General features: G+C 39.9%; 2 protein-coding genes across 3 annotated transcripts; one reads left to right on the top strand and one right to left on the bottom strand.

Moving 5' to 3' along the window:
• The first annotated feature begins 198 nt into the window (after positions 1-198).
• Positions 199-3,634, top strand: lpar2a (lysophosphatidic acid receptor 2a). Its single transcript, XM_033971838.2, has 5 exons — positions 199-343; positions 743-803; positions 934-1,657; positions 2,336-2,598; positions 3,390-3,634. Exons 3-5 carry the CDS (start codon positions 937-939, stop codon positions 3,537-3,539), a joined length of 1,134 nt encoding a protein of 377 aa, XP_033827729.1. The 5' UTR covers positions 199-343; positions 743-803; positions 934-936; the 3' UTR covers positions 3,540-3,634.
• pbx4 (pre-B-cell leukemia transcription factor 4) lies at positions 3,624-24,320 on the bottom strand. Of its 2 annotated transcripts, XM_033971840.2 has the most exons (9): positions 23,431-24,311; positions 21,144-21,217; positions 8,880-9,124; positions 8,592-8,782; positions 8,341-8,476; positions 8,004-8,160; positions 7,409-7,512; positions 6,908-6,994; positions 3,624-6,382 (listed from the first exon to the last, which is right to left on the bottom strand). In XM_033971840.2, the coding sequence occupies exons 1-9, from the start codon at positions 23,610-23,612 to the stop codon at positions 6,293-6,295; spliced, it is 1,266 nt and encodes a 421-aa protein (XP_033827731.1). In that variant the 5' UTR covers positions 23,613-24,311; the 3' UTR covers positions 3,624-6,292. The 2 variants fall into 2 exon arrangements, with proteins under 2 accessions (XP_033827731.1, XP_033827730.1); XM_033971839.2 differs by lacking the exon at positions 7,409-7,512 and having other exon boundaries at positions 23,431-24,320.
• Positions 24,321-25,415: the final 1,095 nt, after the last annotated feature.

The raw sequence follows: 25,415 nt of genomic DNA on the forward strand, positions 1-25,415 counted from the left end.
TCCTCGTCGGTTTTAACTGTCCTTGTTCTCGTGTGGACATATAGTCTAATCTATGGAGTGTCAGTGTCTGTGCTCGTATCACACTTATCAGGCCAGACGCCTTGAAAAAACTAAGTGAAATAAATAAACGATAGTGAAACCCGCAGGCTCTGAGTTTGCTGTTTCCTACATTTCCGTGTGCTCCTGGAGGTGGCGTGTGCTCAGTGTGAATCACACGGGCGTCAGCACCAAACCACCGACCGCCAGTGAAAAGCTCCAGGTGAAGCACCTCAGGCTCGTGTTGTGTCGAGCACTGCTCATTTTCACCGCTGACCGACTGGATGGAGCAGGACTCCAAATCCTGGTAATCTTTCTATTTTGAAAAATAATTTTGAAAATCAAGAGGGTTAATAGATGTAATCTTATCAATTAGGCGCAGCTAGGTGCACATGTCTGAATTTTAGACTGACCACAAATTCAAAGTAGCCAGTAGCTTCTGTAAAGTACCATCAACCTGTGGAAGTGTGTTCATCTAGAAAGCAAGAATGTAGGATTTTGTTGTCTGTGGAGGTATAAGGCCCAGGGTAGGCCTCTGTTGGTTGTTTTGGCATAGACTAGAAGGCAGTTTTAGGATTTGTTCTTAGGAAATAATTTGCTTAAATACATACAATACATACACTTTGGATACTGCTACTTATGAATAACTGACTAGAATTTCAACTTGACGGCATTTTGGTTGATAGCAGACTTTTCATTTGTGTAGTTGGTGTCTGGTTTTCACTGACCTGCTGTCAAATGTCAACACCCAATTTCCTTAAGAGTTGGTGAGTCTGTTTTGGTTATTACGTAACTGTACAATTAGTCTATGCTTATTGTTAGTGTTATGAAGCTGACACTATCCCTTTGCTTTTCTAAATATCTGTTTATTGTGTGTTGCATGTTATGGTCTTGGAGATTATGTGGCCCACCTGTAACAACAGCCACAACGTGACCTTCTTCTACAACTTGGTGGGGAAAAAGATCAGCACAGAATGGACCCCTCGAGACTCAGTGGTCATTGGACTGGGACTTACAGTTTGTCTCATAGTCGTCCTGGCAAACCTCATGGTCATGATAGCCATTTTCAAGAATCAGCGCTTTCACTTTCCTATTTACTACCTCCTGAGCAACATGGCAGCTGCAGACTTGTTTGCTGGTGTGGCTTATGCCAACCTGATGCTGAACACTGGACCCTGGACCAGCAAGCTCACCAAAGAGCAGTGGTACATCCGAGGAGCTTTGATCGACATTAGCCTCACTGCCTCTGTAGCAAACCTTTTGGCTGTAGCTGTGGAGCGCCATCAGACCATCATGACCATGCAGCAGCACAGTAAAATGACCAAACGCCGCGTGTTGCTGCTTATCGTGTGTATCTGGGTGGTGAGCATCCTCATGGGTCTTGTCCCGTCCACGTTTTGGAACTGTGAGTGTGACTGGAATGACTGCTCCACTGTGGCGCCCCTCTACAGTCGCAGGTTCCTTATTTTCTGGGCAGTTCTGAACCTGCTCACATTCTTCATCATGGTGGCGATGTACACTCGTATCTTCTGTTATGTCAGATACCAAAGCAGATACTCATCTCGGCACACCAGCAGTCAGGCGGTTGACAACCTGATGAAGACTATTTTCCTGATTCTAGGTAGGATTTCTTCTCAACAAGTCACTGAAGTATATTGTGAACAGACATAATAGTGAACTGTCAAAGAAGCTCCTTTAATCTCTCCGACTGAGTGTCAGATCATTCTTGTTGTGTTTTTGCTGTTGTTCATTCAGGTTCAATGCTGACACCTCCCACTTCCTCTACAAACCAGATTTTCTACATACATCTTATTAGTCAAATTCCACACCTGGATTGTGTTATATTAGATCATAAGTCTAAGTATGTTTATCAAAACTAAAACATGCTGAATGAAACAACTGCTGAGTGCTGACGAAATGCAGTACAGAACTTTTATGGTGGAGGTTCTGTCACCTGCTTGTCTTTATGGTGATGTGATCTGGATGTTCCACAGTATGACATTTTATTTATCTATTTCCATGGAAACAAGCAGGTGATGCCACCAGGCAAAGTTACAAGTTTGATCTGTGGAGAGGTGACTATATTCACAATAGGTATTTTAATGGTATTTTTGAGTTATAAAAAAACACCTGTAATTACTAAACACAAGATTGATACAATGAATCTAATTACATGGTAAATTCCAAACAAAGCAATAACATCTCCAACGAGACAAGCAGGTGACCATAAAAGTTACACCATTATCTGTGATCAGTGCATAGAGCTATTCACAATGTTTTAAAGTTCCTGTTTGCGCAGGTGCTTTCGTGATATGTTGGACTCCTGGACTGGTGACCCTGCTGCTGGATGGGCTGCTGGGAAAAGCCAGTCACGCCAACGCCTTTGAGAAGTTCTGCCTGGTGATAGCAGAGTGCAACTCTATGGTCAATCCAATCATATATTCTCTACGGGACGAAGAGATGAGGAGCACTTTTAAATCTATCCTGTGCTGTCTGTGTCGAGGATGTTCTGGCCAGCAGAGGGCGCCCTTCCCAATTGAGATAGACCCACCGTTTCCTGAGGTATTCTAATAGCGTGTGAAAACATGCAGTTGAAATTGATCCACTTCATTGTATCACTTCCTTTCAACAGTTTTGATTCCTGATATTTCCCATCACTGAGCCATGCAGTTTATAATTTGCCAATATAAAAATTGTGAAAGTGCCTATCGCAGACCTGTCAACAGAAATTTGGGGTCCCAGAACAAGAGGCCTCACATGGGCCCCCTCTAATATAAATTAATAGGACGAGGGTCCAATTCTGGACCCATAAGACCCTGGGCATGAGACAACAGACCTCTTTGTTCCCCCACTGTGCCTATACATATTATATTTATTATTATTATTATTTTTTTACATTTACATTTTTACAGCTTTAGTTAGGGTGATCACTAGTCCCTCTTTTGATTGTTCTGCATAGCTGTGACTCTTGTCCCTCGTTCCACTTATTCAGTGATGCTACATGAATTATAAAAAGTGAGATTTACATACATGGTGTTTTTATGGTGTTGCAGTTATAATCTGAGCTTAGTCCATCCCTCCACATCCCACCACTTACATTGTGTACCTCTTTTTCTACAATTTTAAGTGGTCACTCTAGCTAAAGTACAAATAAATATTACTTTCTTGTCAGGAGAGATGCCATGGTAAACATGGCCAAAACTCTAATTATATACATATACTACTTGTTGTAACGCCCAAAATCTGTATTATATAACAGATACATTTTGATTATTCTATGAGCTACAAGATAATAACACAAGGGAACATCATATGTCAAAGTATATGTTGAGCACCTTTCTCCTTCTCTGCAGGAAACTCTTGGCTGTCTGCACAAGTCAGAAGAAGCTTGCAGTTCACCTCAGAATACAAATAACAAGGACTATTTGACTATGCCCGAGGCGCCCTGCAGCCTACAAGTTAAGCAATGCTCTAGTACATTGTCTGACGTTCACGAAAACTAATGTATGTTTCCATTGTACAAATACTGAATAAACATGTATGGACTAAGTCATTACATTATAATGAGTTTTGTAAAACATTATTCATCAAGTGGTGCAGTGTCTCCTTTTATTACATTTGACTATCACAAGAGCATTTGTGACAACTTATAAAACACTCCTAAATTTTGAACTCAAATACTGAAAAACACACTAAATCATTTATTAATTTTCTAATAAGAACACTACAATTTGTCATATTCTTCCTTTTGTTTTACTCTTTCTAGAACAATTCTAAAGTTGAGGTATAAAAGGAGTTCGTACAGACGCGCAGGTCTGAAAAAAGTGGGGTTATATACAAGAAAAATGACTGACAGAGGTAGACAGAGGGATAAATACAAGGAAAAGAGGGAAGTTACAAAGATACTAAACAAAAATCAAAAGGTTTAACAACACTTTGGTGCTATGGAAAAGCCAGATCACTGTTGGAAAGTCTGTTTGCATAAAAATCTATATGCTACATTGACGCTTGTTTTGCCTTAAGTGACAATGGTAATTACAAAGTTGTATTGTAAAAACAGAAGGTTGCCACTTTAAAAGGTATTAAACAATGTCGGACAACTTTTTAATGAAAAGTGAAACATTGGTTAATTTTCCACAGCATCAAATGTTACACAATAAACCCCACTTTGCACCCAGTTATGTAACAAAATACCTAAATAAAATGATAGTTATTGTGAGTGTTACACGAAGCCAAATAAAACTGGCATTTTAATAAAAACAAAAAACAAAAAAAAACAAAAAAAAACATTTATAAAAGAAAATAAAAAATACTGAAACCTTACACAAACTGTACAGTGACATCCATTATAACAGGTAGAAAAGGGGGAGCATAATTTGGTGTGATGATGAGATTATAAGATACAGTTAAACAAACTGCACTGAAGAAAACAAATGATGGATATCACATGACACGCCTCAAGATTTGCTCTGTAACACAAAATCTCAAGTGAAATTTCCATAAGGCTTTACCTTAACTATCAAAATGTGTTTTTATTATTCACATAACCATGTATAAAATAGTTCCAAAGAATAAAGTCCCTCTGAAAAGTTGCAGGTTTGTCTTAAACATGAGTTAGAACTACACCCAGCACTGCCTCTTTTTGGTAATAGAGGAGAGAGAGAGAAGCCCTTTCCCATCGGCCATTCAACTAAAAACTTTAATTTTTTTTTCCCATAATAGTGTATTTTTAAAAAAAGAGGGCAACGCAAATCCTTTTATGGAGTAGGTGCTCCACTGACAATCAAATGACATAATATGTGATATAATACCACTGCTCCACCCAAAAGAAGTCCCCAAAAAAGAAACAAAAAACGCTTTCAGTTTGAGTCATGACAACAGCACACAAAGACGAGATACAAATATAAGTCCCCCTCTCCTCAAACTAAAAAGGTGGCATTATTACATTGCTGAATGTGGTATTTTTGGTTTACAACAGAAGGTTGTAGTGTGTTGTGGTTTAATGGGAGGGACACTGAAGCTGAGCCCCACCCACTTTGCCATTAGAAGGAAGCACCCAGTGTTTTTAATGCTTACAAAGATCAGAGGGCGCCCCCAGGTGGACAATGACATCCCAACACTGTACACATGCCCACAGAGACACACATCGTAGCTATACATGGTTTTTCCTTTTTGGTCTGACTGTAATAATTATACCCTTTTATTTTTTATTAATAAAAATGAAGCTAAAAACGTAATGAAAAACAATATCACGTCTAGAAGTCCTACATGCATGGAAGACTGTCACTTTCTAAGTTCATGTCACATTTGTTCCAACAACACATCAGTGCCCCACAATCTCCTCTTATACTCCTCTCCTCACATCACAGAGATGCTATATTGAGCTCATTTTTGGTGGTGGCTGGTGCATTCTTGGTGAAACAGCATTAGAAAATAGCCTACAATCAAATAAACTAGTGGACAGAAAGCAAGAAATATAAGAGCCATCTACCAACACCCTCTATTGGTTAGCAACGAATAGCACTATGTAGTTATTACATCCACTCCGCCTGTCTGCCTGATCCTCATCCCTCCAGTTTGGTTATTACTACTTATCCTGCTATACTTTGAACCATGATCCCTTTGACTACCCTTTATACTAGAAGACGCCCATTACAAGGATGCTAACATTTGTGCTTGACAGAATCTTAGCTCACTTCTAAAACCATTTTAAAATATCTGTGTTTATGTGGAAAGCTGATAACATATTAGAAAGGTACAGCAGTGTCTTGTGTTGAGATGGCAGAGGAACAGATGCGTTGACAACTACCGGGGTAGCACTTTGGTACGAGCAAGTTGAGCACAGCAGAGGCCCCTGGTGGGCTGTATCAAGAGTTTGGCTGTCACGTAACCAATGTTTGAAGTGATACAGGCAATCGCACAGTTTTCCAAAGCAAAAAGTCCTGTGGAGTAGATCTATGTTCAAAGGTATCGTGCACATATGGGTAATGTAAAGACGTCTGGGTGTCGGAGATTTCCAAAAAAAATCCTTGAAAGAGATGTTGCTTCAGCATCAGTTTGCTCCATACCACACTGTTTGAGTGTCACATGTGTTAGCACCACAATCCTTTGCTGACTATTATATCGCTGTCCAGTCTGTATGTTGTTGTTGTTTAACACAGTTGAACTAGAAGATTTCAGGCGCAGTACGTGGTAGTGAAGGTGGTGAGTCAAGCAGACCACAGTTGGAATGGAAAGATGGTGGACAGAGCCAGAGTCAGTTGGACGTGTCTGAGTGGTCGCTGCTGGGAGGACCGGGAGGGGAGGTGACGGAGGAAGTATTGGTGGTGTCCTGCCAGCTGTTAGCCTACACAGAAAAAAAGAAAACAACAAATGTGAGATTATATCAAATACATTTACTGCTACACTAGAGAAACATGCAATTCAACTAGCAATGTTTCCGATTAATAGAGGGATCTATGGTGCACCCACACAGCCTAAGCAAACCAATAAATCTGTATTACAACGTCTACTTCTGCTTATTGAAGATTTAAAAACAATCTCAAATTTTGAAAAGAACAACCAAACCAATTTAGTAGACACTGTAAGTTACAACTTTATAAGTAAGTAAGTAAGTAAGTAAGTAAGTAAGTAAGTAAGTAAGTAAGTAAGTAAGTAAGTAAGTAAGTAAGTAAGTAAGTAAGTAAGTAAGTAAATAAATAAATAAATAAATAAATAAAGCAAGGGTTGCTAAGTATCACTGTGAAACACTAAAGATGAAACTTTGTTGGGAGACATGTGTACATATTCAGGCAGAGATCCACAAATTAACAAATACTAAATTTAGACTAAAAATAAATGCAAAATATGCGCATAAATCGTCCTGACTTACATCCAGGCGATGAGGGGTATAGAGGGCACTTCCTGACAGCTCCTCATAACCGGCCGTCAGGTGTGTAGCAGGGTGCAGGGTATCCACCTGTCACAAGATAAAATACATCATGAGACCAAAAAATTAAATGTCTCGATTTAGTTTTAATTCCAGAAAAAGCAAAAGAGCTTGGCATTGTTTAAAAAGGACAAAAACAACTACTTCAGTTTCTACTGGTCAACATGAACATATTCTTTCTGGCTAAAAAAAGACATAAATAATAGTAGTACGGACACAAGGGTATTTTGGATATCAGGCGTTTTTGCACTGAAAAATACAACATACAGGACAAGTGCACTAAAATAGGGGAGGTCGAGGGATCAGCTCTAAAAACAGTTCAGGTGGAGAGTTCATGGGGTCAGAGGGAGCTGGAACTAGAGTTCTACAGGTGGGTGTTTGGGACTCTGGGTGGCTTGGGTTAAAGGCATTGAGGTCAACTGTGCAGCTGTCCTCAGTGCATACTTGCGGCTGTAGAGAGGGGGCGATGTTGAGGGCCTCCCCATTGAGGGAACGCAGGCCGAGGTAGGTGTCCCCTGAGTGGGACAAAGTGAACGACCCCGGTGATCCTGCGGGCAATATATAGCAAAGACGCAATCAGCTGCAGCACCAGGCCGAGGGTCCAACCAGAAGTAACCTGGGCTCTTGGCATTTTTGGACAAAATACCAACCAAAATGTGGGTCGAGTGTTGATGAGCGAGTTAAAAATGCTTTACAGTCTTGTCACAGAGAGATACTACTTTGTACTGAAACATACAGTAAAAAGTGCCAAAAAAAGGTTGTTATTCACAGGTGACAAATCTTGAATTTATGGGTGTGGTGCGCTTGTCTGCCATTGTCTGCCCATAATTGTGTCAGGGTACACTGGGCAGAACTGTCTGGCTGCAGAGGACATGAGGTTGCCCTTGTTGGAAGAATAAAAGGCAGCACAACCAAGGGCAAGATCTTCAACGCATTTTTGGTATTTTTAAATTGGCTTTGCTGATAAAACTACAGACATACATCCCAGTTACTTGAATTATTGAACAGTTAAAATAAAGCATAGTTATCCCACACTGACCTGAGTTGGGTGTTGCAGGAGAGTTCGCCTGGCTGGCTTGTGCCGACACATTGGCAGCATCTACTGCTGTTTTAACTGCGTAAAGGTTTGCCTCCTCCTGGAATTTACCAATATTCTTCTTGTAGCGTATTCTCTTGTTGCCAAACCAATTAGAGACCTGTGGAGCAAATATGTCAGAAAGTCAATGCCAACACTGATTAACATGCATTCATCATCTTTTCATATTTATTTTTTCTTTTATTGTAGTTTGGAGGTTTCAAACTGCTTCAGCTGGAACAATACACATTTGCGATCATTATATAACTGTAATAAAATCATGTATTTGATGGTAGTTCACCTGAGACACAGTGATTCCACACTTTTTGGCCAGTTCCTCCTTAGCCTCCTCGCTGGGGTAAGGATTGGACAGGTGAGAGTAGAAATACTCGTTCAGCACCTCTGTGGCTTGTTTGTTAAAGTTGCGCCGCTTACGCCTGACACAGACAGAAGAGATAATGAGCAGCATGCCTCAAATACTTCAGTCTGACATGTCCATGTCTCAGAGGACAAGATTACTTCAGTTAGTGGTTTATATAATGTTTTTCAGACCTAGCGTCGAGGAAGCGAGAACGCAGGATCATGACAGCTTCACAGGTGCTCTGTTTGAGCTGCATCTGGATGGAGCTGAACTTGCGGTGGATGATGGCCACCATTCGCTCGATTTCCTTTGGAGAGATGGGTCGTGTGCGAGACTGCTCCCTCAGCAGGTTCATTACATGGTTGGTGAATTCACTGCATGCCTGCAAAAAGGAAGGACAGAAAAGATAAAATATCTGCAAAAGTGTATTACATTTCCTCTCAATGATCTGCTTCTGCCAGAGGGTACAAGTCTCACACCTGCTCGTATTTCTCCAGCTCAGAGTGGTAGATCTGGCGGATCTGGGCGAGCTTGGCTCTGTAGTCTGAGTGCTCAATGCTGCTGTCGGTGGGCGATCCTCCAGCTGCTGCTGCAGCCGCGGCGGCCGCAGCCGAGCCCCCTCCCTTCTCTGGCCCCGACACACCCTCAGCCAAAAGCATGTTGTCCAGCCTCATGATCTGGGGGTCTGGGGGATCCTCCTCCTGCACGCCTCGTATACTCAGCACTGGAAAAGAGACACAAGTCAAGACAGCTGAAAACAGTAGTCAGTAATGGACAGGTAGAGGCTAATGCTGTGGTTTATATGTGGGCAAGAGAAAAATGCTTTATCACTGACTACATTCAAAGATGTGCTGGCCTGTCAAAGCTGGTCAAGTTGGTCCCCTGAGTCATTGCTTTGAGCGCCTGGCTGAATGCTCAATGAGCCTGAACTTCATCTGTATCACCAGCAGAGGGCACTGTAGCCCCTCTATGGCAGCCTGCCAAAGATAAGGGCATGAGGCATGGGACCAGTAATGGGAGTGCATGTGCTGTCACTGTGAGCCCCAGTGGCCATAAGTATAGTTATCAGTGGCTGCTCTCCACCACTGTATTATGGCAGAACCTCTGTCAGCCTGCAGCCATGCCCTCATCTCTCTCACACTGCCCTCACCAAAAACTCCACTGCACAAATAACTGCCTCTAAAGCTGGGGTTCCACTGCTTCATCAATGTTTAATAGAACTGCTTCAAATTATTATGATATAAACATACAATGTTTACCTTCTATACTCATTCACTGTTATTTGCAACAGTCTTGAGATTTCATTGGATATGATATCTCTGTTGCCATAGACTTTTTTTTACAGAGATAAAAATAAAAAAAATAGTGAATATCTGAAGGAATACTTTTCAGACTGGGTGACACTAGTTAAGTGACTGTTCTGCTGGAGATGCCATCTCTAGAAGCTTAATAAGTTTGTAGATGGACATAACTTAAAATATTCTAATCATTTTGTTATAATGAAATTATTTTATGGGACAATATATTTTTTCTCTTTAACTTTAGACATATAATGTGTTTGTAGAGAACAAGTAAATAGTAGGAGCTGTGCAGCCAGTCCTCACAATTGACTAACCACACTGTACAGACAACAGATGTGAACAAAATGAGGACAGAACAGTTTCCGAGAACAAAACCCTGTTTTTTCCAACTTTCATTTGATAAATGAGTCTGTTCCACCATTTAAAACCTCTTTTAGCAAAGTGTCCAACTTTCCCTCCACTGCCCCCTCCTATTTTCTTGTTCCTTCTTGCCGTTGGGTTGGCGGTGCTCTGGTCTCCTGTCTGCGAGCACATTCCTGCTCTGCTGCTCCCCCATCTCAGGGCTCAGGAATGCAGCAGACCCAGCCGCCTGAACTAATGACCCTGATTCGCCCATCTCTTTCCCTCCTCTTTTTCTTTGCTTTGGGCCATTCACTTCAGCTCTCGGGCAGATAACCTATAACCACTCACTGATTCAGTGATCACAGATATCATTTCTCTACCTGTTGAATCTATAAGAACTCTAATACCCAGGGCGTGTGATCTGCCAGTTCAACAATAATTAGAACAACCATTGACAACGGTAACAAAAAAACTAAACTAAAAAATAAGCTTTGTATTACATTTCTATAATCACAACTTTAAACCAAACTTCCAGCCTACTTCTCAACTGGTAATTTGCAACCGTTCATTTTAGAGGCCCAACATTAGTCTTATGATACATTATGTCTCCACTGTGGCACACCATTTACCTGCAATGTCTTTTCCAAGTTTAATACACTCCACCGCGAACAGTGAAGTGGGCTACAGAGCCTCCTAAAGCTGCTCACCTCTCCCCAGCCCCTCCTCCCTTTTGCCCCCACTGCTCATTATGGCCCCCAGCTGTAGCCTAATGCCCCTACATTCCCCTAATTACTCCAATTAAGCCATGATTACCCACAATTGCACTCATGCACAGTCTAGTGGCCTAGCAGTATTATAGCAGCTGTTAAAATGAATTAAATAGAACACTGATAATGTTTAGCATCATCTCGGGTCAAAACGAGTCTTTGAGGTAAGCTTCAAATCTATATACAATTAAAAAGTCAGCCAAGTATTGCTTTCAGACTACAGTTTTCTTTAGCATTTTTCATAAGATTTATTCAAAAAGTAGATCCACAAACAGAGCTGTGTAAATGAATTTAAATGAAGATTTAGTCATCTCTAATTGTCAATGGTCAGACTGGGTCTTTTTGGTTGACTACAGCAAATCCTCTGATAGTAATTGGCGCAGAAAGCAACACTTTTGTTTTTTGGTGTTAAATTGCAATAATAATTAAGCCTTGTTTATGAAATCAATACTTTGGCCTTTTTAAAACTTTTTCTGTTCTGATGCCAATGTCAATACTTTAGCTGTAAATATCTGGCAATTCTAGGGCAAAGACACATTTATTTCCTTTAAATACAAATGGCATAAGGTAAAAAAAAATATTGAAGTGTGTTTTGTAACTGTTAATTATCATTTAAAGTAACTACAGAACAGTGTTGAAAAAATACAAGTTCAACATTACGAGGTGTTTTGGGCCAGTAAGTAGTCTTATTGTGCATTATGTATTATGTATCGACCAAAATGGGATATCTACAACTGTTTTCTCAACCAATATATGATCCATCAATTTTTCAATATCGGCGCTGATATACCACTTTCATACCGGTGCATCCCTAGAAAAATCTAATTTGAATCAAAAATCAAAATGGATCTATACGGAAAAAAAACTTGATTCCTTTTTTTTTTTTAACTATATATATATATATATATATATATATATATATATATAGAGAGAGTCCAGTTCTATCTACAAATGCTGAACCTAATCATCTACATTATTTACTGGAAACTGTATCTTACTATATTACAAAATCTAAAATACAAACAAGCGATATGAATTTACCTGCCCCAATCTCTATTAAAGATTCTAGGATGTTGTGATGTCATCTTTAACCTACGCTTGTAGTATAAGTATCAAAAACCAGATACTACTTGAGAGTAACAATTATCGAAACTAGATACTCATTTTAGCAAGCATCGATATTGCAACAAATCACATTATCAGGATAAAATTTAAGCTTTATCATCACAAATATAAGACCTCATGCAAATACATGTAAATGTAAAGAAAGCACTGTTATTTTGTAATGAAATTCCATGCATTTTTAATCTCCATTGTGGTGTTGTAATCAGTGTCCAGTATTGGCTCAATTCCTTAGTATCAAAATGGAGTTAGAAATTTTAGTATCGTGACAACACTATCTGAAACCCAGCAAATCTTTGTTTAAACCAGGGAGCCTTATCTTGTACAAGCAGCAATACTAACGTTGATGTAGTCAAACAGCAAAAGGCCGTCCACCTCTTGCTCCATGGCCCGAAGAGAAATCCCACTATTATGCATGTTAGCACCAGCACCGGGCCGTGTGGCATTGAGAGCCCGAGCGGAGCAACACATACTATGAAATATTCAGGGTATCCAGCTGGGCCTTCACTGCATGCATAATCATTCTCATTTCAAGCTGAAATAGTGTGCTACCGGCACCAAGAGACAACACAGAGCAAAAATATGAAGCGGTGCAAGTGAGGGCGAGCCACCTAACCAATAGAGCAGTGCTGTACATTAACTGTAATGCCTTCCGCACATAGGGAGAGATAAGACTTAAACGCAGTCAGTATATCATTGCTCAGCTCACGGCACAAGCTTTATCCTTGTCTGTCTTTTTCGCTCGCTTGCTACCCCCCTTCCCTTTTTTCCTTCTCCTTCTTCCCTCCCCTCATCGCAGTTGCCCCTTCCCCCCTCGATCCCTCTCTCTGTCTCTCCTTTTCGGCGCACCCCCACAGCAGCTACACGGCTGCCACCACTCCTCTGTTCTCCATTTCAGTCGAGTTCTCCATGTGAGCCGCAATTCCTCATGCTGTCAGCCCCCCCTCTTCCTCTCTCTCTGTAGACAGACAGGATTAGCATTTTAATTGCATCAGCTCCCTTGGGTATTCTCAGCCTTTCACTGGGGGAGAGAGAGAGAGAGGGGAGGGAGAGAGGGAGCAAGAGGGGAGAGGAAAAAAAGGGCGAAAAAGGTAAGGAGAGAAAGAGGGTGGAAGGAGAGCCAAGGAGAATTGGAAAAAAAGGAGTCACAAGAGAAGATATGTGAGAGAGAGCGTGCGCGTGAGAGAGAGCAAGAGAGAGAGAGAAAGAGCAAAAGAATGAGCGAATGAGAGAGAAAGAAGAGGAGGAGAGGGAGAGAGGGGCTACGGGAATATACAGACGTGCCAAACAGGGAAGCAGCCAAACACAGTAAAGATAGCACTATAGAAACATCAGTTTTCCTCTTTCATTACAGATTCAGATAAAAAAGACTGGGCCCAGAAAAAGGACAGCGTTCACAATAAAACATACAGTACATGAATATGCAAATGACGCTGACAAAACAAGCAAAAACAAATTCAAATCCGGCTCCCGAAACACAATAGGTAAACCAGAGTGAACATGCTGAAATTATAAGTGTTTTTGGTAAAGTGTATCTTGGCAGTGAATTCACACGTTTGTCTGGGCCAGAACACCTACTTCATTGTTCTAATCTTAAACGAACCAAGATGGAGTACATAACAACATGTACATAACACTAATTAAATATAATTACACACTAAATTTAATTGGGAGATTAATCCAGGGTTGATTTTGTAGCAGTAACACATGCTAACTTTCATGCCTTAGCTGTGAAAAAGAAACATAAAAATTCAAGTTATACATAATTGAAAAGATTGTAAGTTCATAAAGGAGTCAGGCCAGATCTGAAGTAGGTCTATATACTTGACATTCATGAAGCCTTAGACTGACTTTAACATGCTAGTAAAATATGACAGGGGAAAGGAAAATGAATCAAATGTTGCCTAGGGCTAGCTGTGGCATCCAATATTCAAACTGGACAGCTGGCATTAAAAATGAATAATTTCCCCATTGGGCTTTTAGCCAAATAAATTTGAGTAAAAGGCGGATTCCTTCTGACAATAGTGGGTATAAACAGGTTTTCCCATTTCTTTTTTACAAGCCTTATTTTGTGGACTACAGTCAACTTAATGAGCCCAATCCATATGTTCATTGCTACTTTAAGCAGCTCACGCTAATCAGCATCTGTTTAGGTAGTTGACTGAAGGAGTCCTGTTGCACACCGCCCCCCCCCCCCCACACTCCTCACAGAGAGGGGGAGAGAGGGAGGCATCCGGGGTAAGCACAGCGCGCGGATTAAAGGTGCAAATTAAGGGAAGAACTCGCACCTTGGGCAAATACAACACTCCAGTCCAACACATCATTAATCAGGCCTTAATTAACTAAAGAGGGCGACTCCGGGGTGAGAGAGGACACCCCCCCCCCCCAACAGAACAGTCCTGCAACAAACATACACCCAAATGTTAAGACCGATGAATCAATTTGGGTTGTCATTTAGCTTGTCTGAATATCTGAATATATGCAGACTGTATTTTTTTATGTTTACAATTAAAAAACGAACAAAACAGTATTTCAATGTATCAGCTATTTTTTTTTTTACTTTTGGATTAATCTTGTCTTGGCCAAGTGAGCAATGACTTGAATATTGCCCCTTTTTGGAGGTAGAGGATTTATCTCATATCAAATTCTATTTATTGAGACATAAGATTGGCAACAAAAAAATCTAATTATTGGGATTATGATGCAGTCTCATTTTATTTGTCAAATGTCCACAGTACAATATGCAAAAATGAACTTCAGTGTGTGTGTCCCAGAAAATTTAAGCACAGCAGCCTAAATAAAGACTGCAGTGCATTCATGTAACAAGCACCTGTGTATGGCCCTATAAAACACATGCCCGGTGCAGTTCAGCAAAACATGGAAAAATTGAAATGTCACAGGAGGAAGACGAGGATGACGAAGAGCACCTAAACAGGAGGCTTGTTACAGAGCGGCTCGAATCTTCCCCCAGTCAACTCTCATCAGGCCAGCTGCCTCCTGCGCTCATTAGCACAGACTCTTAAGGAGCTCCTAAAGACTTTGTGAAAAATGAACGCTCATTTGAGAGGTCGTTAATTTGCACTGTTATGCAAATTAGGTGGCAATTAAGCGATAGATCAGAAGAGCAGCGCCCATTTATAACAAGTGAACAAGCATTATGACACCGTCAGATGGTGCCAAAGATGCCAGGGAACACAGTGGCACAACGGTGGTACCTGGTCCTTAGAGATCAATGTAATCACTGACCTCGAGGTGCTGTTAGTCACCAACACATACAGGAGGTTGTACTATAAAAGGATGTTTTATTTGGCAAGAAAAATACTGTTATGTCAATTGAATATATTTTATGAATAAGTAGCATTTTATTATTTAAGTTTATTTAAGTACGACATTGAGCAATTAATATCATTAGAGGACCAACAGCAAGCTGGTGGTCTACCAGTGTATGAAGACCCTCAAATGAAATCACCAGCCCTGATATTTCAATCTGTTGTGTATATTAATGTCACAAGGTGAAATATACAAACACTGGGACAACAATGTGCTCCAATGCAGAGGGGTGGAAGGCACCTATCAATTGTAATTAATCCTTAATTAGTCAGGATTAGGCGCTAGGCTACGACACTCTCCACCCACCAACAAAATAATGCAATCCAGCTGAGACCACATTTACATATCTTTAATTAGAAAGACACAGGCCTCCTTTAAGAGCAAAGAATAAAAACAAGGCCGAGATGAGCCTGCTGAGAGGGAGGGCAGATGAGATGAAAGGTGAGAGTTCGCCCTGTGGGGATCCTGGGTCTGCACTGATAATCAAAGGTCAGTGTGTGTTTGCCAAGAAAGTCAATGATGATGAGAGTCGGCGAAAGACGGATCAGAATGATACTTTTACCATTTTAACAAAAGGACAAAACATTTCTCTGCCCAATTCAACTGTAAATCACCCTTATGTAATAGATAACCTTATGCTGTGTCAGTGTGCCCTTATTCGTTCTGTGCACAATTTTTTTCTTACCAACCTCCTTTATTAATGATTTCAGCGTCCTGTTTATAGGCAACATTTAGAGGACTTTTCACCATTCAGATATAAAGATATATTATGTTGTTTTGAATTGTTTATTGCTATGGCAAGAGTCCTAAATTTTCATCACTTGGAAACCTGTGGATACGTAAAGGTACATACAGGTAAATATTTCTAGTTAATTTACATATTTTCTAAATATTATTATTTATATTACCATTCTATTAGGTCTTTGTAATTAAATATGTATTTGTATTGAATTTTTGAGCTACTGTGTCAAAGTAATGCCCTTTGTGGATCAATAAGTGAAAGAAATGGTCTCAACTTAGAATGGGAGCGCTTCACCTGTCCACATGTCAGACACCTTCTGGAATAATACCACATGGGGAAATCAGTGGGCCACACACTAGAGCCCTGTGCTGGAGGTTGGGGTGCTGCCTCTTGCTTTCAGAGGGGGGTGGCAGCGGTGGAGAGGGGGTTGTCAGTCAGGGCCAGGGGTCTGTGTGATATTAGCCGTCTGCCAATCTGGCTCGGGGAATGGACACCGAGTAATTACTCCTGCTCTTACTGCCTCATCAATCTCCCTGTATCACTCCTGCACCCCCCAACACACACTATCTCTCCACAGTCTCTTCTGCAAAGGAGAAAATACGTTGAGTGGCATGACGGCACAAAACACAGGCCTGAAAAGCCAATGAGATAATCTAGCATTGCAGCCATAAATGTTATTATTTAATAGATTGATAGATTAATAGATAGATTAATAAGATTATTGTGTACTACAAAATTATAACCAAGACTACAATATGCAATGCAATATTGATCTACCAAGTGTATTCTCAATGTATGACTGATGTTAATGTGTATTTCCAGGTTTTGCAAATGGGCTAGAAAAATACACTTGTGATGAGACTAGAAGAAGGTAATTAAAATGATCTATAAGCTTTTGCCATTCTGTTGTAAATGTTTTGCTGTCAGCTTTAATACAACTGTAATAAAATTGTTACTAAACATAATTGATTTTAATTAGTCATAAAGGTTAATTGTTTACCTGTGAATAAACACATCACAAGTGAGTGGGAATTAGCAGTCTTTTTCTGGTGTTTTAAATTACACGCTATAATTGAATTAACACGTAACTGATGCCATTTGGGTTCTTTTACTATTGTAATGGATTCAGCAACTGGGAGGCTGTGCCCAGGAGTGATGTTATGCAATTCTATGACAACAAAAGAATGACCTTTGTTATCTAAATAATGAGTTTGATTGAAGTATTCGTTTACAGTACATTTAAAACAATACTGCAAGTAAGGCCATGAGATATGACAAAAACATACTTTTTCCTAATTTTCATCGATCATGATTTTATGCTTTATTCTATTTTACTTTACTATAATCAACTAGCTTTCCATATTAAAAGACACATTTGTAATAACTGTCATTTAAAATAAACAAAAACAGTTACATTTCTTCTTCCAAAGTATGAACTCAAATATGCATACTTTTACTGACAAAGAAGTGGCTGTGGATCTGTCAATTAAAGGACCTATTAGAGTATGACTGAATCTCAATCAATTAAAATTCGATAATTGCACAGTCTGACAAGCAGTACAAGAGAAGGCCTTACTTTTCCTGAAGGTTCTGACCACATTTCAGTATGAAGTTTAGTGAGTTGGTGAGCATAATGCAGTTCATCCATCTTGTCAAAGCTGTTACAGGATGTGATGATAGCCTGTCAGTGAGATGCTTTGCCAACATACAAAGCTATATTGGGTCTTACAATGCCAATTTGAAAATCTCTTTCAGTTTTTCCAGTTGTATATTTTGCTCAATTCATTTACATATGCTACAGACTGTGCAGCATTACACTCTAAATTTGACTCTGATTCGTGCAGGGCTCTAGTCAACTTTAGAAGAGCCTGGTCAACTTACAATATTTGACTAAAAGGGGGCGTGGTGAGGCGCTGGCAAAAGCTCTCTTGAACAAAAAACTCTGTTCACTGAGACGTACTAGTACAATTCATCTTCAAAAGTGAAAAGACAAATTAAACTGCCTAGTCACACCAAAAACTACAGTCAACTCACTTCTTCTAATGTCTTAATAAAATCATTTGTCAACTAAAAAAAAATAAAAATAAAAAAAATAAAAAAAATCAACTAAATTCCACAATTTCTATTTATCAATTATATGCTTGGGTCATTTTAATTGAGAGGTCAGAGTTCAGACTTTGAGGGAAGAAATGTGACTTTTTGTTTTAAATTAGAATCTGCCTTGTCTTTGAGAAATGAATATTCAATGACCATTTTTATTTGTTTTTAATAAGAAAAAGCTACTAATGAATACAAATTTGTAAAAACTGTGATAATACTTTTTCTTATTACCCACCCCTAACTACAGCCCTACATGTGTGCCATTTACTGTTATATAAATGCAATAAAGTTGGTAGCATGTAAGATAAGATGGTGTTTAGTTGGTTTGCCTTTTTTTTCCATTGAAGCCAATAAGCTGCATTATCCTGTAGTTGTTTATCAGACAGCTTATCAAGATGAGTAGCAAGTGATAAGGTGAGAACTCTCCCAGGTTTAAGGGATAAAAGTGCTACGGATTTAAACTTTTCTGTTGTCTCCGTAAAGCCTTTAAAATATACCATAAAGTTACAGACAGCTATAATGTGACACGACTGACAGATCTGCCGTTTTTGTAAAAAAGGAGAAAAATGTCTAGAAACATGCGCAAAGTGAATGTAAAAACTTTTGAGTGTGACTGCAATGGCTTGTGGGAGATTTTGGCATAAGCTGTCCCACTGCACCAAGAGCTATTTTTACAGCAAATACTCCAGAGACAGAGGGAGAACAGAACTGGCTCTCAACTTTGATCGTCCCTCGCTGCGCTCAAAAGTACTTAATGTCGGTTTTGGAGTTCATAAAATATTAATGTAATTGAAAGCAGATGGAAATCATGTTTAACACCAGCGCTAAGGACAACACAGGCTCTGTTTTTAAAATTGCAGAAGGGGAGGAGGGGTTTTCGTACTGGCATTTCTGAAGAACATTTCCTTTACAATGAAAACAATCTAACCAACTGCAGCACTCAAGAGGAATCTACCTCCCCATCCCCCACAGCCTTCTCCTCCCTCCCCTCTCCCTCCCTCCCCCCTCCCAGAACCATTACATTACCATATCAAAGCCCTGAGTTCAGAGCAAGTCTTCTCTTTCAAGAATGGGAGCGAAGGCACAGAGAGCGGAGAGAAGGGGGAGAGGAGAGGACAAGACCCAAGACTCTGGTTTAGCTTTTATCCTGTTTTCCAATGTGCAATGTGTATGTGGGAGCAATACAGTCACAAGTGAATGTTTATTAGTAGAGAGATACTACAAGACTACTGATCGGGTCATGTACCAATTCACATTCCACTGGGACAGAAGGGGCCTACGGGGGGTCTAGGAGAGCTCTGAAATGCCTAAGCAGGTACACAATGCAGATGGCCAGCAAAACCAGATAGCTCTATATCTCACAATAGATATTTTCAACTGTGAATGCTTCGTTAAACCGGCATCATACTGGATGATTTTTCAAGTGCGCCTCCCCACTGTACAAGTATGGACATTTTCTCTGGTTTGCTAGCAGGCTAAATGTGAAAATCAAAGTGAATGGCATTAGGGTAAATAAGACCACTGGTTGCCTGGGAAACAGTGTACCCAGCCCCACTCACTCAAGCCTAGCCTTTACTTTTGTCCAATCACTGGAGAGCTATAATACATTATTGACAGAGGGCCACAACAACAGGCAGGCAGCGCAGCATTTTCAAATTGTGTTTGAACAAGACAGGCTTGGTATTAGAGGAGATACACAGGGCTAGTGGTGATTGAGAGAACGCGCTATGTACCCACTAACACAAGGCTAAAAGAGACTCGCAGAAGGGAGAGGATTCAAAAAGGCTGCCCCATTCCCACTACCATAACCATCAATCTGCCAACCAGGCCGGGCCTCCTTTGAAATACTGGCAGAAAGCTGACTGGAATAACTAACAAGAGGCAAATAACACACTTGTTTACCCTGAATAATTTAATGACTAACTGCAAGCAATTGAATGAAAGAAATGCTCTGTCTTTTGTGTTAGTCCTGACACAATACACTGAACTACTTTACAGTAACATGGCAGCACTGGATCACAAGGGATACAGGTAAAAACTGGCCTTAGCTGCAGCTGCTGTAAATTGAATATGATTTACAATGTGTAACAAGTTGTAGCGTCTGCCTCAAGTTTCAAACGACCTGATCTGCTAAAATTAGTTTCAGCTGGGCAGTGTAAAATCTGGACACAGGGCATGCATAGGTAAACTTTCTAAATGTGTTGATCTAGAGAAAAAAACATACTTATATTTCATTGGTAGTAGTGTTGTCACAATACTAAAATCAAAAGTCAATATTGTAATACCACAATGACAATAAAAAAAGTTTTTAATATGTTTTCTGTTACGGATATAGATCAAACCCAGGAAAGGTCCAGATTAGTCAGATGGTTATGTGTTTTTATATTTTTTACTAGTTCAAACGAGTATCTAGATATAAGTATCCAAGTATAAATTTTTTCACAAACCAAACTGGAATAAATATATTCTTGATACACTGGTTTTACTAATTTTTCAATTTACTGTTATTATTACGGATATACTTATCTAAAACTGGTATCAGATATTTGCGTCAATACTGAAAAAGTTGTCTGATCGCATATCAGCTTGCAGATATCGGTTCAGCCGATATCCTGGTTGGACATATAAATACATGTAATACATTTTTTTATGGTTGCAGTTAGCCCAGAAAGTCTCATAATGTTTTAATTTTTATATACACAAAGTTGATCTGTAATAGTAAATCAGCAGATACTTATAAGCTATAGTATCGTATTGGATCTGTATAAGAACTGAAAAGATTAGATCGGTGCATCTTTAGTTATTATTAATAATATATTATATTTGCTCTTTTTAAGAGTGTAGCTAGTATTATGAGATACAGTGTCCACACATTTTTTTTTTCTCTCATGGATCAACAAAGTTTGTATAATTAACTCTGAGCTTAAGTCTAAGACGAATTGATAACTTCCAGACTTAGTGCAACTGTAAAATGCATTATCGTATAAAGTTTAACTCAGTGCCGGGTGCATAACACAAAAGGATGCAGTATGAACTCACCAGTCTTCTCTTTGATCTCACAGAGCACGCTGAAGAGGGCTGGCTTCATCCTGTGACAGTTCAAGGCATGCTTCCTGTAAAAGAGATGGAGGAGTGAGAAAGGCAGAGACTGAAAAGCCGCACACTATAGAAAGCTCTTTTTATGTCTATGTTCTCTTATGTAAAAGTGTGCAGGTTGAATGTATTATAGGTGAAACCTAAAAGACAAAAATCTGTCTTTGTGAGGGCTTTATTATCCCAGGTTTTTCGTGATGACCTGCCAATGGGTGCTGTCATTATGATGCTTTGCACTGGGGGACAGGTAATGATGCCAAACCTCAAGGTCATCATTACCGGGCACCACATTCCACAGTTAATACTGGCTAATTCAATTTTTTCCCCTCTAGTAGAAACATTGGCTCCCCACAAATAAATGGTGTGCTGGATGAGGGGATTGAGTTGCCATGTTAATTTGATAAGAAACATCCAGTTTATTGCCAGATTCCAATAATGAAAAAAGTCTACTTATTTGGCAGCACAGAAATAAAAGGAGAGATGACATCAGGATACACCAATGGTTCAACTTTTTCTCACACATTATTAATTATTATGTTAATTAACTAATATAAATATTTGCATTGAGTTTTTATGTTTTGATTGAGGGACTAAGATGGAGGTGCATTTGACAACCAGAGCTGTGGCTCTGCAGAAGTTGATTTGGAGTTACAGTACTCCGTGTAATGCCCCCTTTGTGGACTAGTCTGATCCACCCCAGAGTGGTCCAGCTTCAGAACATATGGCACCAGAGTGACAAGAGGAGTCCAGAATTAAAGTTCATCTATCTTTGGGTTTTTTTTGTCAACACTCAACTGTGTGAATCAGCAACTATCCATATAAAATCACTTGTTGTGAGACTTGCCTATAACATATTACAATTGTGAGTGACACTTCTCCATCAGACGCCCTGTCAAATATAAATTACCTATCAACAACAACAATAATAATAAAATTACATACACCCACTGAAGGGTACATGACAGTATTAGATTTCATGTTTATACTAATTATACAGACATACCTCAAAAGTTGATCTCAGGTGACGATATACAAGTATGAGTATTTTTTTGATTGTTATTGGTCAGCTCTAATTGTTTTGAAAATCACAAAAAAAAAACTAAAAAAAAAAATAAAACAACTAAAAAATGACTTTGTAACAGGCCATTAAAGTGTCCAAAAAGAGTTGGAGCAAGATTGAGACATAATTAAGAGATCAAAGTTGGGCAGAAAATGTAATATCCAGTGTTCATAGGCTGCCAGTATAGCATCATCCCTCCCCCTCAGCACCATCTCATTAATAGAAACTCGATTTGCGGACAGCTGCACTCGCGTACACATTATAGGAGAATTGATTGCACCCAGCACACAATGAAAAGGATGAACACCAGGGAGGGAGGGAGTGAAAGAGGAGTGAATTAATTAAGAGAACCAGGTGGTCAAATGTTGGGTGGAAAATCACTAGCTAATGACACATCACACTGTGGCCACAGTCTTGCACTGGACAGTTGTCTATTGTTGAAATACTGACGCTTCTTCCCAAACTGACCTTATGCTCTTTGAGCCACATGGCAAATGAGCGCAGGTCATTTGCACATCGTGGCGCAAACTACGTAATAATTATTCGCAGAAATGCCTCTAACGCAAAACTAGAGGTTCAAGTCTTGAATGACTGCTGTCATCACAAACAGAACAGATGAAAGCAGCCACGACAAGAGAAGAGAAGCCCTTATCTTAATTTATAGACATCTGGATAACAAAGTGAAGAGTAAAGTTATAAACATCTTTTTACAATGCGCAAATGTACCCATTACCATGTAATTAGAGAAAGTAGACCGCATTTCTACCCATTTGTAGGAAAATGAATTTATAAATTGTACATCATATTGTGCCTTGCCATGGGGAAAAGTTAAAATATATAAAGTAATGTGATTTGTGCCCAATACAAACTCAAACTGTTAAAATAAGTACAAAACTTTTTCTCAGTCCAAGTGGGTTAAAGCTGCAATCACAAAACTTTGTCAAATAAAGGGCCATGTGAAGTAACAAAGAGTCTTCTACAAACTGCAGTTATGTTGCAGTTCAAGTTGTTCACTCAACATACTGGTTTAACAAGAGATCACTAGAAACGGGTAGGTGTCTTTATAAATGTACAATTACACTTACCCCAACGTGAACATCGCACAAAAATAAGATTCTTTTGCCTATACACACAACCAAAGTGCTTTCTTTCGTAGTAGAAAATGGCTCTTACCTGGCCTGCGCTTCGTCCAGGCTTTCGTCCGTGATAGCCATTATTTGCTGTAGGATATCCCCAATGTCTTGCTGAGGCTGGCCAAGAGACTGTTTCCTGACCGCGTCTGGGTCGCCGACATCGGCTTGTGCTAGTCCACTGAGTCCGGTCAATCCCGTCAGCATTCTGGTCTGGTCATCCATACTTTCAAAGAAAACTCGCCGTTTTCTTCAGTCGAAGAAAAAACGCAAATAGCTAGCTTACGAGCTAGCCAGCAAAGTATTTTCTACTGCCAATCATACAACACCAATCAAGTCTCCTGGCAGTAATAAGAGGCACAACGCAGAAAAAACGATTATAAACCAAATCGCATAAAGTCGCTTTACATTCGCCTGTGATATCTTTATCTGAGCAACCAGGCTAATGCAAGCTAACACCGAGCGAGAGCGGCTAGGCTGGGTAGTAGCTCTAGCCCAGCAGTGGAAAGGCAGCAGCAGGGACGCACATGCACGGACAGTGTAAGCTCGCCAACAGCGCCGCGCACATTTTCAGAAACAATGTGAAGACGGAAAACGGTCCTCCCGTAATAACACAAGAATAAACGATTCGTGACCAAAATGAAAGAGTTTTCGGGCCGCCTAGCCCCAACAAAGACGCTCCTACCAAAACACACTACGGTTTGCCATTGTTGTTGATGTCGCGGGAGTATGTGGGATGTACTGAGCTGCGTTGACCATTGAACTCATAGCAGCACAGAGCGCAGGTCTGCGGGTGGGTGGACCATCAAGATGACTGGGCTGTTAGTGATAAAATCCAACCGACATCCACAAAAATGACATATTTCGTTGATTGTAGATCTAATACTAGTTTTCTTCCCGATTTCTTTGCATTTTCTCAGGTGAGCTCCTCCCGCACCGCCTTTATTGGTAACACCTCCCTGCGTCACCAATCCTTTCTTTCATATTAATAACTTACAGTACCATATGTATGTTAATAGGGACAGTCACTGTCAGCAATCTAAACCAACTCGGAATGTAAGCCCAGGGTAGTTTAAAGTCATTAGTTTGTAATAGCTTTATAGCTGCCCTACATAGATGCAAATAATGTCATAAGATAGCAATAAAGTTTACCTCATTCATTGACACTCAGTGCCTCTGGGTTGGTTCAAGACCATGTTCAACAATGTATTTTTCCACAATAATAAAATGACCTATGGATACACATCAATCACTCAATTTTGAAAAAAGCCAATGCAATTAAAAATTGACAGTTAAATAAGTGTAACTAAAGTAGTTCAGGGTGGATTCATCTCAACAAGGTTGGCCTTATATTGTGCTCCCAATCCCCTATGAATGAAACATCCCATCAGTTTTCAGTATGAAAATGTTGACAGCACAGATTGAAAACAAGTGTCCTTGTTTTTTGCAAACTGGGCAATTCTGCAGTAGTTTATCACTCAGATCAGAGAGACAGCTTTCCAAGACGAATGGCTGGATGGATGGATGTAGAGAAGAGCAGCAGCCCAGTGTTCCTGTACTGAGGAGAGATGATGGGTGTGCATGAGGGAGTACGACCAAACTGGCACTGGTTTATGCTGACTCTCCTCACATCCATCTACTACAATCTGGAGCTAATCAATCTAAAGTTAGGGACAACAGGAATAAAGTATAGCTACAGTAAACCCAAACAGTAATTGTTCCCCGCATGTCAGTATAAAAGGATTTTACGGTTTGTAGTTGTTAGAGGGGGCAATAATTCCCACTTCTACCCCTTTTATTGGGACAAACACATCAAATAAATAACATGACACCAAACCAAATGCTTATGTCGCTTTTAACAGAGCACACTGTAGACTGTTAAAGCCATTTAAGGTGTCTCTTTCTAATACAATTAAATGCAAAACTGCTTGTCACCATATCACCCCAAGGGCATTATCAAGTCAAGAGTTCTTCCTAAAAGTGAAAAGGTGTCATTGGTTTTGAAAACTTCTTAAGGTTTTATTGTTA

This window comes from Periophthalmus magnuspinnatus, chromosome 8 (genome assembly GCF_009829125.3).
Source record: "Periophthalmus magnuspinnatus isolate fPerMag1 chromosome 8, fPerMag1.2.pri, whole genome shotgun sequence".
Lineage (NCBI taxonomy): Eukaryota > Metazoa > Chordata > Actinopteri > Gobiiformes > Gobiidae > Periophthalmus > Periophthalmus magnuspinnatus.